The 14,245-nt window shown below is 39.4% G+C and overlaps 1 protein-coding gene across 2 annotated transcripts; it reads left to right on the top strand.

The window, feature by feature from the left end:
- On the top strand, window positions 1-12,928 carry DSCC1 (DNA replication and sister chromatid cohesion 1). Of its 2 annotated transcripts, none has more exons than XM_041407587.1 (9): window positions 1-223; window positions 1,771-1,939; window positions 4,364-4,498; window positions 7,349-7,439; window positions 8,374-8,512; window positions 9,198-9,250; window positions 10,288-10,442; window positions 11,004-11,152; window positions 11,953-12,928. In XM_041407587.1, exons 1-9 carry the CDS (start codon window positions 12-14, stop codon window positions 12,059-12,061), a joined length of 1,212 nt encoding a protein of 403 aa, XP_041263521.1. In that variant the 5' UTR covers window positions 1-11; the 3' UTR covers window positions 12,062-12,928. The 2 variants fall into 2 exon arrangements, with proteins under 2 accessions (XP_041263521.1, XP_041263519.1); XM_041407585.1 differs by having other exon boundaries at window positions 10,285-10,442.
- Window positions 12,929-14,245: the final 1,317 nt, after the last annotated feature.

Here is a 14,245-nt window from a genome sequence, read left to right as displayed (position 1 = left end):
GCGGGCGGGGCATGGAGGCCGTGGCGCGCAGTTCGGAGCGGGCCGGGGCCGCCATGAGGAGCCGCGCCGAGGTGGACGCCACGCTGCAGACGGCCAAGCTGAACCCGGCGGAGCTGCTGCCGGCCGTGCACTGCCTCAGCTTCGGCCCGCAGGCCGGCGGCGGCGAGTGCTGCCTGCTGCAGCTGGAGCCGGGGCTGTGCGCCGAGCTGGAGGCGGGGCGCAGGTACGGCGGGCGGGCCGGGCTGTCCCGGGCACGGGGCTGTGCCCGCGCTCGTGTTCTTCTGATGCGCTGTGCGTGTCTGCCCCTTAAATCCCTCAAACCTGTCTCAGTTACACTGGAAACTAAAAACTGTTTACGCTTATAAGAAGCGTATTTGGTTTGTTTTTGTTGGTTTATTTTCTGTCTGTGTGTAATTTTTAGGTGGTTTTTTGTTGGTTTGGTTTTTTTTTCATGGAAAACGTCCTGCTGTGGAGAGTTCTAAACAAAACTCAGAAGATGCTGGAATAGGCTCCCCAAAAAGTGGTCAGAGCACCAAGCCTGCCACAGCACTCTCGGGCACACGGTGTGATTCTTTGGGCAGTCCTGTGCCAGCCCAGGAGCTGGACTCAGTGATCCTTGTGGGTCACATCCAGCTCGGGATAGTCTGTGATTCTGTGATCAGAAATACAGGTTTAGAAAAGATATCATGTCTCTGAAAGAATCCTTCTGGCTTTGAGATTTTCCTATTAGAACTCCCGTGGCCTGATGCATGGCAGGTTGCCTACAAGTTAGACAGATTGGCGAGGAAGGATGTGCGGTATTAGCATGGGCATAAGATTATGGATGGTTATGTGCCACCAAACTCTGAACCAAGAGCAGGTTCTAGATAAGGTTTTGATACTGTTTTAAATTTCTTCCTTTACTGCAATGCCAGTGACATAAGGAAAACTGATAAAAAATGAGAAGTCTCTCTAAAGAAGGTAGTTATCTGACATGCATGTTAGTAAGCCCATTCCTATTTAGTGCAATACTGATGCAGTATTATCAATTAGAGGCCTGCATCATGTTGATCCCTTGGGGCACAGCTGAGCATTGTTCATGCATGCAGGCTTTGGGAAACGAGAGGAGCATTTAATTGAATTGAATCTGAGCACTCAGGTCAGTGTATGTAGCCTGGGAGGAACTGAATGTTCCCCTTCGTGGCCCTGCTTTGGTATTATCACATCCTAATGGAGAATCTTTACTTCATCAAGTATGTGAGCTGAAGAGGGTGCTTTACAAGGTCTCTTTGTCCAGAGTTGTTCTAGAAGATTTTTTTTTTCTTGCTTGGAATTACTTGCAAGAAAATAGGTATTAATTATCTGAAGGGCTCTGCACAATAAACACAGTTTCTGTTTGCTTTCTTGTTTCACAGTGGGCCAGCCTGAGTCCTCATTAAAGAACAACTCTGAGTTTCTGAGATTGGTGAACTAGTTCACACATTAAGCATCACTTCATCCCTGTTTTAGGAGTGTTGAGAGTATTGGTGTATGACTATAGGCATTCAACTGTGTTCTTCATGAAAACTTGGAATGCTTGTCTTTTGAGTTTTCCCACTAAAAGGAGAGGGGAAAACATAGTCAATTTGATTAATTGACATTTGCATCTTTATATTTTGTTGAACTGTGACTGCTGCTACCAAACAGAGCTGCAGTTTGTAATTCTTTACAAATGTATGAATGTGAGAAAATATTATCCTGAAACAGAGGTAAAAATAAATCATTATTTCCATGTTGGGTTTTTTTTTCCAGCCTAATAATTCGTGGTGAGAAGGATGAACACGCAGTGTTGTGCAGCAAAGATAAAACTTATGACATGAAAATAGCAGATACCTCAAATATGCTGCTGTTTGTTCCTGGCTGCAAAACTCCAGAGGAGCTGAATGCTGATCAGGCATCTTGTAATATTATTCATTCACAGGTATGTCTTTCAGGGTTTTTATTTGTTTCCTTTAATTCTCTGCTTTCTTTTTCTCTGTAATTTCTTGAACTTTGTCCAAGCTGTCCAAGATGTGAATCCCAGCTGGGATTCAGCTGCCTAAGCATAGGCTTCTAATGCCATTTTAGAGGCCCTGTGGTATTGCTTAGCCACTATTGCAGGCTGCCACTGGAGAAAGGACGAGTCTGCTGTAGCTTCTCTGTGTATTGACCAGTTCCTTGAGGCTGTCTTTACAAAGATGCTTTTTATACAGGGCCATGCTATGCCTTAGGGCATCCAAAATTGCTTTATAGCTTTTCTTTAGGCAGCTGAACTTTCTCTGTAATGTATAGTTATTATTGTTTCAGAGAAGTTAAAACTGTGGTTTATTTTCATTGCATAGTAATTACTTGTGGTAGGTATTAAAAGCTTGCAAAGAAAATAAAATTTCTCAAAGTGTTAGCAACTGTTTTTAAAGTAAGCTATTTACATGTTGATTTTTAGGAGTGCTTTCCCCAAAAGGGAGATTTTACCATCTGAATACTATTTTTTAAATACAGAGATGTATTCAAAGGTGGCTCTTTCAATTAGCATATCAAAACATTTGTCAAAGTGAATGATTTTAGAGTTCTCAGTTTAAGAATTCATTGTTCTCTGCTCTCCTGAAGCATAGTTAATAAAATTATATTAAAAATAGTTGGGCAAATACTATTAGTTAATTATTTTCTGTAATGGACATAATGGCATCATTGAGGAATAATCCTACTTCAACATCAGTTCTTCCATGAAGTCTAATGAGCTAGTGTAAAAAGTTAATTCAAGCTGAAGTAGATTAATGAGAAAGTCATATTCTTCCATATACTTTTGTTTTGCTACATTTAATAATTTCGCTATTCCTGTGACGTTACACATCACAGAAATGTGATTTGCTTAGGAACTATTTAAAAAGTTTTATTTCTAAGAGCTCTCAAAATGATATAAAAAATGTAAGGTGGTTCATTAAGACTGCAAATTGTGAAACATAGCAAAAGATACTATATGTCCTCAGTACTCTGGGGCTTCACTGCCCTTCACTTGCAGTCTTGGTGCTGATCTTTGTATCACTTGCACGGCTGATACAGCCAAAGCATCTGCCATTTTATTCACCTCACACAGCTTATCTCAGTTTATGAGCTTTGGAATATTAATTAGAATTATTTATTTTCTTTTCTCTGCAGAGTATCTTCTTATTACCAAAATGATCAGAAAACAACTTGGCAGGAAAAAAGCCTAGCCCTTAAGCAAATACTAATTGACATGAAGCTTGGAAGTTTGTCAGGAAGTTGGTGTTTAGCTGAATTTTTTACCAAGCCAGTTACGTAATAGATTAAAATTGAGAGATTTCTGTGTATTAGAATTTGTATACAGTTTCTTCTATGTATAGGTGGTTTTGCTTATAGTTGATTTAAATAGAATATTATTTTAAAGTTTTAGGGGTTTTTTTGTTTTCTTTTTTTTTTTTAATTGAGGGCTTCTAAAATACCTCAAGTACTCCAGTAAAGCACTTAGGGTATTTTAAAGCACTGCCTAGAGGCTTTTTCGTGGAAGCTGTTTTAACATGGGACCATTGATTGGGTCAAGAGTCACTAAGCTGGAGCCTGTTCTCCTCTGTGATTCTGTTCCAATTTCTGTCAGTTTGGTAAATAATAGAAATGATGCTGAAAGGCCTCCAATAGTCTGGCCTCTTCAAAGACTCTTGTAGTAAGTCAAAGCTGTACCCCATGAAACACCTCAGGATTACTCTGAAGGTAAAGCTTTGGTAAGTCAGTGTTGTTGAATCAAGAACAGCCAGACTTCCTGTTGCATGCTTTTCATTTGTGTGTTGGCTCAGGGCAAGGAACAGAGGTGTCTTGTCAGTTGTGTGCCAGTGTAGCTTTCTGTCCTTGTTAATATCGGCTTTGCTTGAGCTTAGGACTATGATGATTCATTAAAAAGACCATGAAGTAGATCCCAAGCATGGGAAGAAGTGGGGAAGATAGACACAGGTTAGTACAGGAGGGCTTTCATGGCAATAATACAATTTACTGTTAAGACAAAAAGCAGTTATGAGGATAATTGTGCAGAAATACATCCCGTGGTGGTCTCTTGTCATTTGCATGTAGAGTTGAGTTATTACCTTTGTCTTATGCACTACAAACATATTTTTTATCAATCAACACTGGATATTAATTCTTCATTGTCTGTAGTAATTTTTTTTAATTGCAAACATTGAAATTGAAAACATTGAAAACACTGAAATGATTGTTTTATCTCTAAAGTAATTACCCTATTAATAGTTACTTGTTTTCAGTGACAGGGTTAACACTGCTTGCTGATAGTTTTTGGTAAGCAGCTTTGAATCCAGATGCTATATTAAAAAGTTTAAAGAGTTGCTGTTTTCTCTTGTAGATTGCTGGTTTCTCCAAGAACTATTGGGAATTAAGGAGATGTCGACCAAAGCTGAAGAAACTGAGGAAGCTTTTAATGGAAGATCCATATGAAGGGCCTGATAGTCAGAAAGATCAGGCTTCAACATTTTCAAAGGTAAATCAGCTGGGTAAATTGCTTTCTTCTAATTGGTAATGAGAAAATTAAAGTGAGGAAGCATCTTGAAGTAGAAAAATCCCTTTCCCCACATGATTCACAGTGCTTCTTACAGTTAATTTTTTAACCCTTCTATTTTAAATAAGTTGGTTGTTGTTAGCACTTCCAGTGTGTACAGGTAAGCAATCTTTTTGTTAGTTAAAAGAGGAAAATGAAGGACATGGAAGGAGACTGGGCATTTCTCTTTTCCTATGGGAAGTTTCTTGGAGCACAACCTTCAGGATCTTTTCTAAATTCCTTGAGAGTTACATGTTGACTACGGTATAATGCAGCCTTTCCTTCTTCTTCGGGTCTGCCATGTATGAGGTTAGAGCCAGTCAAGGAGAAGTAGGGGGTTGAAGAGAGTAGCAGGGATTATACAAGGCATGGAATAAGACATGCTAAAAAGAAGGGAAAACACAAATGAAATCCTGTCCTGCTGTCTTAAGGTGTTTCCAAATTTAATTTGGGACCTAAAGAGTAATAGGGAGACCTGGACTGTGCAGTATATGATCTCAGCTGAAAGGCTGATAAAAATTCTGGGGTTTTGTTAGCTTGGTTGGTTTTCCTTTTGACTTTAAAACCAAAAAGTAGTTGCTCCCACATATTTTATGCTGAGGCTTGATTGAAGCTGACACTACCAAACCATCTGCATGTGCTTGGATATGCAAACACAGATGTTACTTTTCTCTGGAGAGACATGATGCTTCTCTCTTCTTGGATGATTAACAGGCTGATTTCTGATTAGTTACAGAATCTTGCCCCCAGAATTGCCTACCTGTGCTGATCTAGGCATAGAAGGACATAGAGCAAAATAAGGGATGGCAAAGGTTAAAGGGCTTAAATTATCTGAAAATCATAAGCATTGTCAAAGGCTAGCAACATGAAAAAGTCATATGAAATAGTGTTTATTCATAGTATTGGGTATTATTAAAAAGATGTCAGTGTCTCCCAAACATTAATGACTGGTTTGAGGATTGATCACCATTTATTTTTGAAGGAGAATGCATTTCCTCTATGAGCTCACTGGATAACAATTAGATATATCTGATAAATGTAGACAAGTCTTAACCTTGCCTCTGGTGGAACTCGTAAATGAATCTGAAAGGTCTCCAGGGGAAAACTCTTTCCTATAGGGCTAATTTTCACTGAAATACCAAACAGTGTATGTAGTAATGATTTCCACTGTTTTGTTTGCTTACACTTAACATTTATCGTGTGCTGGAAATTAATGGGCCACCTTTAATCTGTTTGAAAACAAATTACTCTTTTGGTTGTTTACTGTAAGCTGAGTCTCGTGATTTTTGGGACTGTATCATATACAGAGAGCCCTATCAAAAGAGCCATAAAAGATCTATGGCACTGTAGGGAACCTGTTGCATAGTGTTTTGATTTAGCAAAGTAGAGGAAAGCTTATAAATGTATAGGCTAGTACTGAATTTTACTGTGAAATGACAGGGCATACTCAGATGATCATAGACATCTGATAAGAAAAACGACAAGAAACATATTAAATACATTATCTGGAAGTTGCTGGTGTGGACACGATGCAAGGTCAGCCCATTCCATTTTATATTTGCAAGGGCAATGCAGCTGATAAAAGCATCAGAGCTGAGAGCAGTGATGTATTGAAAAAAGCTGTTGGGATTGCTGGACTTGCCTCAAAGCAGAAACATATCCCAAGGAGTTCTGTTCAAGACATCTGAATGGCAGCAATAAGCTTCAAACACACATACTGATTTGGGGATATTTTTGCTCTCAATTGCTAGCAGTGTTTTTTTTTAAGTGCTGTATAATAGGGTCATCCCTCATTGACATACTGATGGGAGCTTGGCCTGATGATAGGAATAGCATATTGCTATCATCTGACAGGAACAGTATAGCAGGAAGTGGAGGCCTTTCTTATTTATTAAATGTTTTTTTAACATATGGATGTTGCAGATTTAGTGTTGGTATGTTCCATTTGTGTTCTCATAGATAGATCTCAATCCAATGTTTTTCTTTCTGATAGAAAATATTTTTGAGCTATAATCAACAGAACTTTAATATTAGAGTTGATTAAAAAGACTCTACTGTGAATAAAGGAATTGGTGTCCTATTTCCAGTGCATTAAAGTCTGGTATTTCTTCCATTTACTTCACTCCTCATGATAACTTCTGATCCACCCACACCTTTATAAACCCATCACCACAGCACCTTCCCATCTCAGCACATAACTGTTCTGCAGGGAGGTGTTTGTGTTCTGGCTGGGTCTGTGCTGTGTGTGTGTGCCAGCTGATTAGCAGACACCAAAACACAACATGTAGCTGTTGAGGTGATGGTGGAGGAGGCTTTCCCTCAGTGGAGGTGCTAAGTGCAGGTTCTGACTTCTGTCCAAAAGTGATAAGTGATTTTTGCTTTGCCTTTTCTTTGAATCTCACTGATTAAAGTATGTGATTTCAGAAAAGCCAGAACACATTGACTTTTTATTCTTGTTGGGATACTTCACTTACAAGGTCTGCTTGTGCTAGTTTGACATTCTGGAAATATAGGTATTTTGCATATACAGACTTTGGTCTTGTACTTGCTTGGTACAGACTTCGCTGTGGTTAGACTGACTTTTATATTGAATAACCCTTTGAGAAAATGTTTTAAGTTACAAGAAGAGTTCCAGAGAGTGTGGCAAACCTTAGAAAATTCAGTCAGGGGGAAAAAACATCTATCTTCAGTCTTTCCTTCATTATAGCTTGTAATGCTTTTAGTATAGTTGCTGAAGCAAAGAAGGAGTAAGAATAACCTCTTTTATTTCCTTTTTTTCCCCCCTTGTTGCAGTATACAACAGAAGATTTGTTAAGTCTCATTCAAGCAAGTGAAGAAGAAATACTCCACCAATTGCAGGTTATAGATGCCTGCAAAATCGAAGGTATTTGTATCTAAAAAATATTATTACCTATGAGGAAATAACTCTCTATTTTCCCCAAAATGTAAGTTTCTTTTTTCTAAGGCCTATTCCATGTCCTTATCTTTCAAGGTGCAAGTTACTTCAAAGTTCTAAGACTTGTTTCCATAGATCCATGTCCTCTGCTGCTACAAATCTGATCAGAAGGATGAAGCTGAGCAGGCACTGCCAGTCTCTCTCTTTCCAGGATAACCCCTTCTTTGCTGCTACAAACACTGGTATCAGAGTATCCCACCCACAGCATGAATATTTTTTAACGCTCTTCATTAATGAATGGGTGCTGCTTTCTGTAGTTCTAGAGGCAAAAATAGCTGATTCTTGGGTAACCCCATCCTTTTCATAGTCCTTTCTTCCTCCTGGACTTGGTTTATCTTAGTGTCTTCCTGTCACGTGAAGAAAGGAAAGGCTTGAACAGTGCCTCACCTTGGACAGGTCCTATTCCCTATTGGCCTTGCCCATACCCTCACTGGGACACAAGGTGATGGCAGTCCTAGAGTCATCTGGGTTTCTGGATTTTCGTGAACTTCTCTGGACCTGAGCTGTTGTTTTGTAGGGCCAATGCAGCCAGTCCTGTTCATGCAGTTCTGTTCCTGAACTAAGCATTAGTTATTCCACATCTGATTCATCTTGGAGTGATATTTTTCGTGTCTTTATGGCAGTTAAAGAATTACAAAAGAATTCCCAACAATTGAGATAATTAAGTTTCATTCTCCTTTACATAGGCTCTTATTATTTAGCTCCTATTCTCAGCTTTTAATCCTGAAAACAACACGATGCTGCTGCATATTGTAAAGGTGTGACCTGGATGTCCAGACTCTAGTAATGTATCTTAGTGGCAATAGAATTAAGGTGTTAATGTTTTCCTTCTGACAGTGTTTTGTGGTGCTCTGTTTGGCAGGATATTGGAGAATTCTAGACTTTGACTATGAGATGAAACTCTTGAATCATGTGACTCAGCTAATAGACTCAGAGTCCTGGCCTTTGAGTAAGGTTCCTCTCTGTGCCTGCCTTGAAGAACTTGGATCTCTAGAACCCAGGTAAACAATTATTTTTAGTACTTACAATTGCCTACATTCATTATTAACTATGAGTAATTGCAGTACTTGTTAACTGTCTATTAAAATTATAGTCTTGCAAATCTGGCTACAGCCTCCTTTCAGGGAGTTGTAGGGAGTGACAAGGTCTCCCCTGAGCCTCCTTTTCTCCAGGCTAAACATCCCCAGCTCCCTCAGCTGCTCCTTATCTGATTTGTGCTCCAGACCCTTCCCCAGCTCTGTTGCTCTCCTTTGACCCCACTCAGCCCCTCAATGTCCTTCTTGTAGTGAGGGGCCCAGAACTGGACCCAGGATTTGAGGTGTGGCCTCACCAGTGCTGAGGGGGACAATCCCTGCCCTGGTCCTGCTGGCCACACTGTTGCTGATACAATTTTTTCTCATTGGAAAAAAAGTGATATTGCAAGAGTCTATTCCTTATTTCCCTTATGCATTTTAGTCTTTGCTAGTTATAAGTAGACAGTGGAAGAGACCTTTGGGGGAGATCCTTCTCTCTTTTACTTCTTTTACTTTTTTACAAGCTTCTTCATTTCACCCACAAAAATGTGTCTCTTCAGCTATTCTCTTCAGTTTATTTTTTTTCTCCATACCTGTTTCTTAATCTTCTTGGTAACTGTTTCAGTAGTGTCCTAGTAGTGTTAGAACATGTTTTCTGATTTTTTTTTTCCAGAGAGATGATAGAACACATTCTTTTAAGCTACGGCAGGAAATACGTTGATGATGGTAAGTTTGGGAAAGCTTGCATGGTTTAACTTTGCATAAAATAAATAGTTATTAGTGAGCAAATGTAGGTTTTGTGAAGAATGGCCCAAACAAATGACTCTGCTACACTGCCAGTATAAGGAGGGAGCAAACTGGGCTAAAAATCAGTACAATTGTTAAAGGAAGTTTCATAGGAAAAAAAGGCTATTAAACTGTACAAGACAATTGTGAACAGAGGTACTGGAACTGATTTTTTAGGTGTGTACAAGCCATAATTTCATGACCAAAGAGATCTCGCTAGTAAAATTTAAATGACATCTCTCTTTAGATACCCTAGAAGATCTCAGATATTTAAGTAATTAATTGTGCTATTATGAGTACTCAATGGCATGAATTCAGCTTGCCTGAAGTAGGCATCTGCCTTTGATCTCTTGAAAAGCATCACAAGATCTGCTGGTTGTAGTGATTAGATTTCCATTGTCCGTCTCACAGATACAATACTGCACTGCCCTAATTCAGTCTGAATTCTTCCCCACAGTGGCTTTCATCTCACCTTTGGCTAAAGTAGGAGTTTCACTCAACCTTAAAGAACATAAGAAAGTCATTGGAGTGACAACAGACTCTTGTCTTAATATATTTAGGCAGTTTGCACAAGGAACAAGTCTGAATTACAGACAGGTGGCTGAAACAATAAAAGTGTTTATACCTGATTTGATTCAGAAAATTTTAGCCAAGTCAGTGTGAGAGAAAATGAAGTCTCATCCCTTTGTAATCTCATAAGGGTGATTAAAGAAGAGAAAGTTTTGTTTACAAGCTATTCAGAAATAGGAATGAGAGCTGTAGTTGGGACAGTGCTGCTGTATTCTGCATAATTTGTTCTTGAGAATGAGAAGATACCATAATTTATCCAAATTAATACCAAGTCAAATAACTTCCCAAGGAAAAGAAAAGAAAGGATGCTTGGTGTATAGAAGACTGTAGAACAGAATGGAAGTACAAGGCTGTTGTTTTATCAGAAGGGAAGAACCCAAGATAACCTAGTTTTTGCTTCTCAGCAGGGGAGGTTTTCTTTGAAATGCATGAAGATAAAGTATGCAGAGCTATAGCACAAATGCTTTTGCAGAATGCAGTTAAATTCAACCTGTCAGAGTTTGAAGAAGTCTGGCAACAGAGTGTCCCTGAGGGGATGACCACAAGGCTTGATCAGCTTCAGGTAAACACGTAAAGAAATATGGATTATTTTATGACTAGGCTGTAACTGACTTGTGTCATATATAGATTTTATCCATTATTGGGTATTGTGTTTCTGTCAGCTTTTGAGTTCAAGTATGCTTTATGATGTCCTCTATGAGCACCAGTAGTCTGGAATCATGATAATTCAGGTTTCTGTAACTCAGGCATGTTTCACTGTTTGAAGAAAGGTTGCAGCTGTAATTTACTACTTGTGAATGTGACTGGAACAGAAGCTGAAGCTGTTGTTGAACAGATGGTAGTGACAGCCAGTAGAGTAGCAAAAACTACTGGAATCCTTTTGCCCAAAGCAGGCAGAGAGATGTTGAAACCCAATGGATTCTCACTTCCTTCTTATCATAAAGGAAATTTTAAATACTGCCTGTAAAACAGTGCCCTTATGATACTTCACTTTGCCTCTGGTAGGGCAGTTCTGGAAAGCTTTGGATCTGCAAAGAGCAACTTCTATGGAATATTGTCAGAAAGAAGGAAGTTTAATTGTTCTGTTGGTACTTAACATTTCCTTTCTGATGCTGTTCTGCAGGGCTTGGCTCTTGTGGATAAAAGTTCCAGACCAGAGACCATCTTTCTGCTAAAAGTGGAAGACTTACCTGAAGACAATCAGGAAAGATTCAACAGCTTATTTGGCATACGGGAAAAGTGGACAGAAGTGGATATTACCCCTTATATACAGTAAGGATGTATTTATTTTTATTAAAACATAATTAGTACTATATTCTTCCCTTTTTGTATAGCTGGCTTCTGATGAGCTATCACTGCCTTAGTGATACTATTATACTTTGCATTTTAAATTAAATGGATTCTATATGAATAGAATACCCACCTCTGGGATCTGTAATTCTCTTTTTTGGATTTAAATGTGTGTAAAAAGCTGATCCTATTGGGTTTAAATGGATGATAATTCTCATTTGATTAAGGCAGGCAATTCAAAGGCTAAACTTGCTGACATTTACAATGAGTCTCTATATTTACAACACTAGAACTATAAAGAAGTAGTCCTTCCTGTACTGCATCCTTTGTTCCTTTGGTAGTTAAGACTTACTTAAGACTACTACATTATCTGGAATGTCCAGCTGTGAGATATGTGAGCAGATGTTGATGCTAACCAAGAAGTAACTGCATCAACCCTTTTTGAGTGGCTCTAAATTTACTGTAATATAACTGAATAGTTCAGAGCTAGCTCTTTTGCTAGATTAAAAACTCTGTTAGAGAACAGTAATAATAAAACTCTGCCTAAAACCCAAAATTCTTTTTTCTGAAGTAAATAGTGTAGTTTTGCCTAGTCTGTAAATATCAAGGTAAGTTCTAAACTTTAGGTAATTTAAAGCATTATGTGACAGTTACAGTAGTTCTGGGGTTTTTTTCCTAACATCCAAATCCATTTTATTGCTGTAGTTACAAATATTTTACAGATTGATTTTGTGGGAGAGTATCTCTAAATGCCAATGTCATGTGCTTTATTTCCTCTGTAGAGACTTGTGTGCAGAGAAGCAGACTGTTGGTGCTCTTCTGACAAAATATGCTCGCTCCTCAATGCTGGATGGTGTAAAAGTTTATAATTCCAGAAGACCTATCTCATAACAAGTATTGTTTGAAGAACTGAGGATACTGAATGTAGTAACAGTGAATGTTGCTTGCTGCTGCCTTCTGGGGAGAAGAGTGGCCAACCACCATTGTACAGTGTACTTGAGTTTAAGCTAGGCTGCTTGAACATGTGTCTTCTGCTCAGCTAAGGAGAGTGTGAGGACACTTGTGCCCTCTAAGGAATGATATTCAGCTCACCTTCCTTTGCCAGACTTCTTTGCCAATCTTCCTTTGCCCAACTTCTACTTCTTGAATACACATAATCTGTTTATCTCTAAGTCTGAAATGAAAATTTCAAACCTCCTTGATAATAATTCAATCAATTGAATTGAATAGCAAAATGGAAATTTTAGTCTTCTGCCCATTATTGGCCATTCTTAAAGATTAAAGTTTCAATGCAGTGTTCCCATTTTGAATAGCACAGAGCTCATCAAGCTCATGAACAAATCATTCCTCACTGAGACTACATCACTCTTGATTTTGAAAAGTGGGTCTTTTTAAGGTAATGTCTATGAAAAACATCAGTACAAGCACCTGACATTTTAATACTTGGCAGAATGGCCTTATATATATTACAAAAAATCCTAATTGCAGTGAAGTGTGAATATAAGCGAGTAGTTGGATACATTGTGTTACAAATTTCCTATAAACTGTCATTAAAATGTGGCTGAGGTAAAACTAATGCTTTGCAGAAGACTACTTGTGCTTTTTTAAAAATAACCTACAAAACTTTGTAATACAATTATTTTTTTAAAACTTCTTTAGGGCAAATGACAGCACATAGAAATTGTGCCTTGAAACCTTACAGTTTTGTAATGATAATATTGTTCTATGTAGATCAATGAAACAGAGTGTTTTTGTGATACTGCCATGAAATGGTGTGCCTGAGATAGTAATTTTGTAATCATTAAAAATGATTGTTTGCATGTCAGTAAACCAGAGTTTAATATTAGCTAGTTTTCAGATTTATATTTTAAGCTTAACAGATGCTGGTCATTTGATACAAAAACAATTTTTTCTATCACACTCAAATGTGAGGTAGGAAATACCTTGGAATTGCCAGCATTCCAGCTGTAGAGTGAGTGGGGAGAGTAGAGAAGCTCCTCCTAAATCAAATGTAACTCTTAAGATGCACACTGTGTGCGTACTTGGAATTTGGTACAGATAAAAAGCTGCATAAAAGCTACTGCCTGAGCTCTGTTTATTGCTGCCCTGTGCTGCGCGTTGCTGGTGCAGGGGTGTGCTGTTTGACCAGCTGTGTGCAGATGCAGAATGGCTCTGCTGGGAGGGACTGCCTCGTTTGCTGTCTGGTTCCAGCAGCTCCGCTCCCCCAGCAGCACCAGAAGGTTCACTGCCAGAGATCAATGGTTATACGGATGGAAAAGCCTTGGAAACTCCCTGGAAATTCCTTCCATTGTATCACAGAAGGCCCCTTAGTTCAAATACACAGCACAATTGATACTTTTATATTTGTGCTCCAAATTTGTATTTACATAGGTGTTTCTTTGTAAAACAAATAAGAAATTAAGTATTTAATGAATAGAGCTTTATTGCAGCCGTCAGAAGAGTTTGTTTAAATTAATTTTGTGTGTGTTATCATTCCAAGTGTGTAGTGCTCCTGATTGGTTTTGCCACACATTGAAAATGAAATGACGCTTTCAAACTCCCCATCAGTTTCTTTGATGCAACCATTTATTTTCACCTAAGATAGACGAATCTGAAGTTACTTATAACAATCTTGGTTATGAAGGAGCTTTATCTCGTGCCCTGCTGCTCCCACAGGAGGCTGGCGATCCCTGTGGGGTGGCAGGCGGATCCCGGCGCTCCCGACCCGCCTTCGCTTCCCGGGCGCGCGCTGCTCCCGCCGCCCCTTCCCGCCTTCCGCACGCGCGCGCCTGCGCGAGCTCCGGCGCCTGCGCACGGGGATACAGCGGGGCCCCGCTCGGCTTTTAGGTTATTCTGTAGGGTTATTTTATTCTTCCTTTTTTTTTTTTTTTTTTTCTTTTTTTAATTCTCTCCGGCTGGCGCTGCTGATCTGCCTTTCTGTAAAAAGCAAAGCTCCAACAGCCCTTCCCGCTGAAGTGATAGAGCTCAGTCAATCGGGCCGTGACCTCTCACCCGCGGGGTCGGGGGTGACTGCCAAGATGGCGGCGGCTGCGGAAGGGCCGCGGCGGGCGCGCT

The sequence above is a fragment of the Onychostruthus taczanowskii genome, unplaced genomic scaffold (assembly GCF_017590055.1).
Source record: "Onychostruthus taczanowskii isolate IOZ18803 unplaced genomic scaffold, ASM1759005v1 scaffold27, whole genome shotgun sequence".
NCBI lineage: Eukaryota > Metazoa > Chordata > Aves > Passeriformes > Passeridae > Onychostruthus > Onychostruthus taczanowskii.
This window is presented reverse-complemented; position numbering and strand designations above follow the sequence as displayed.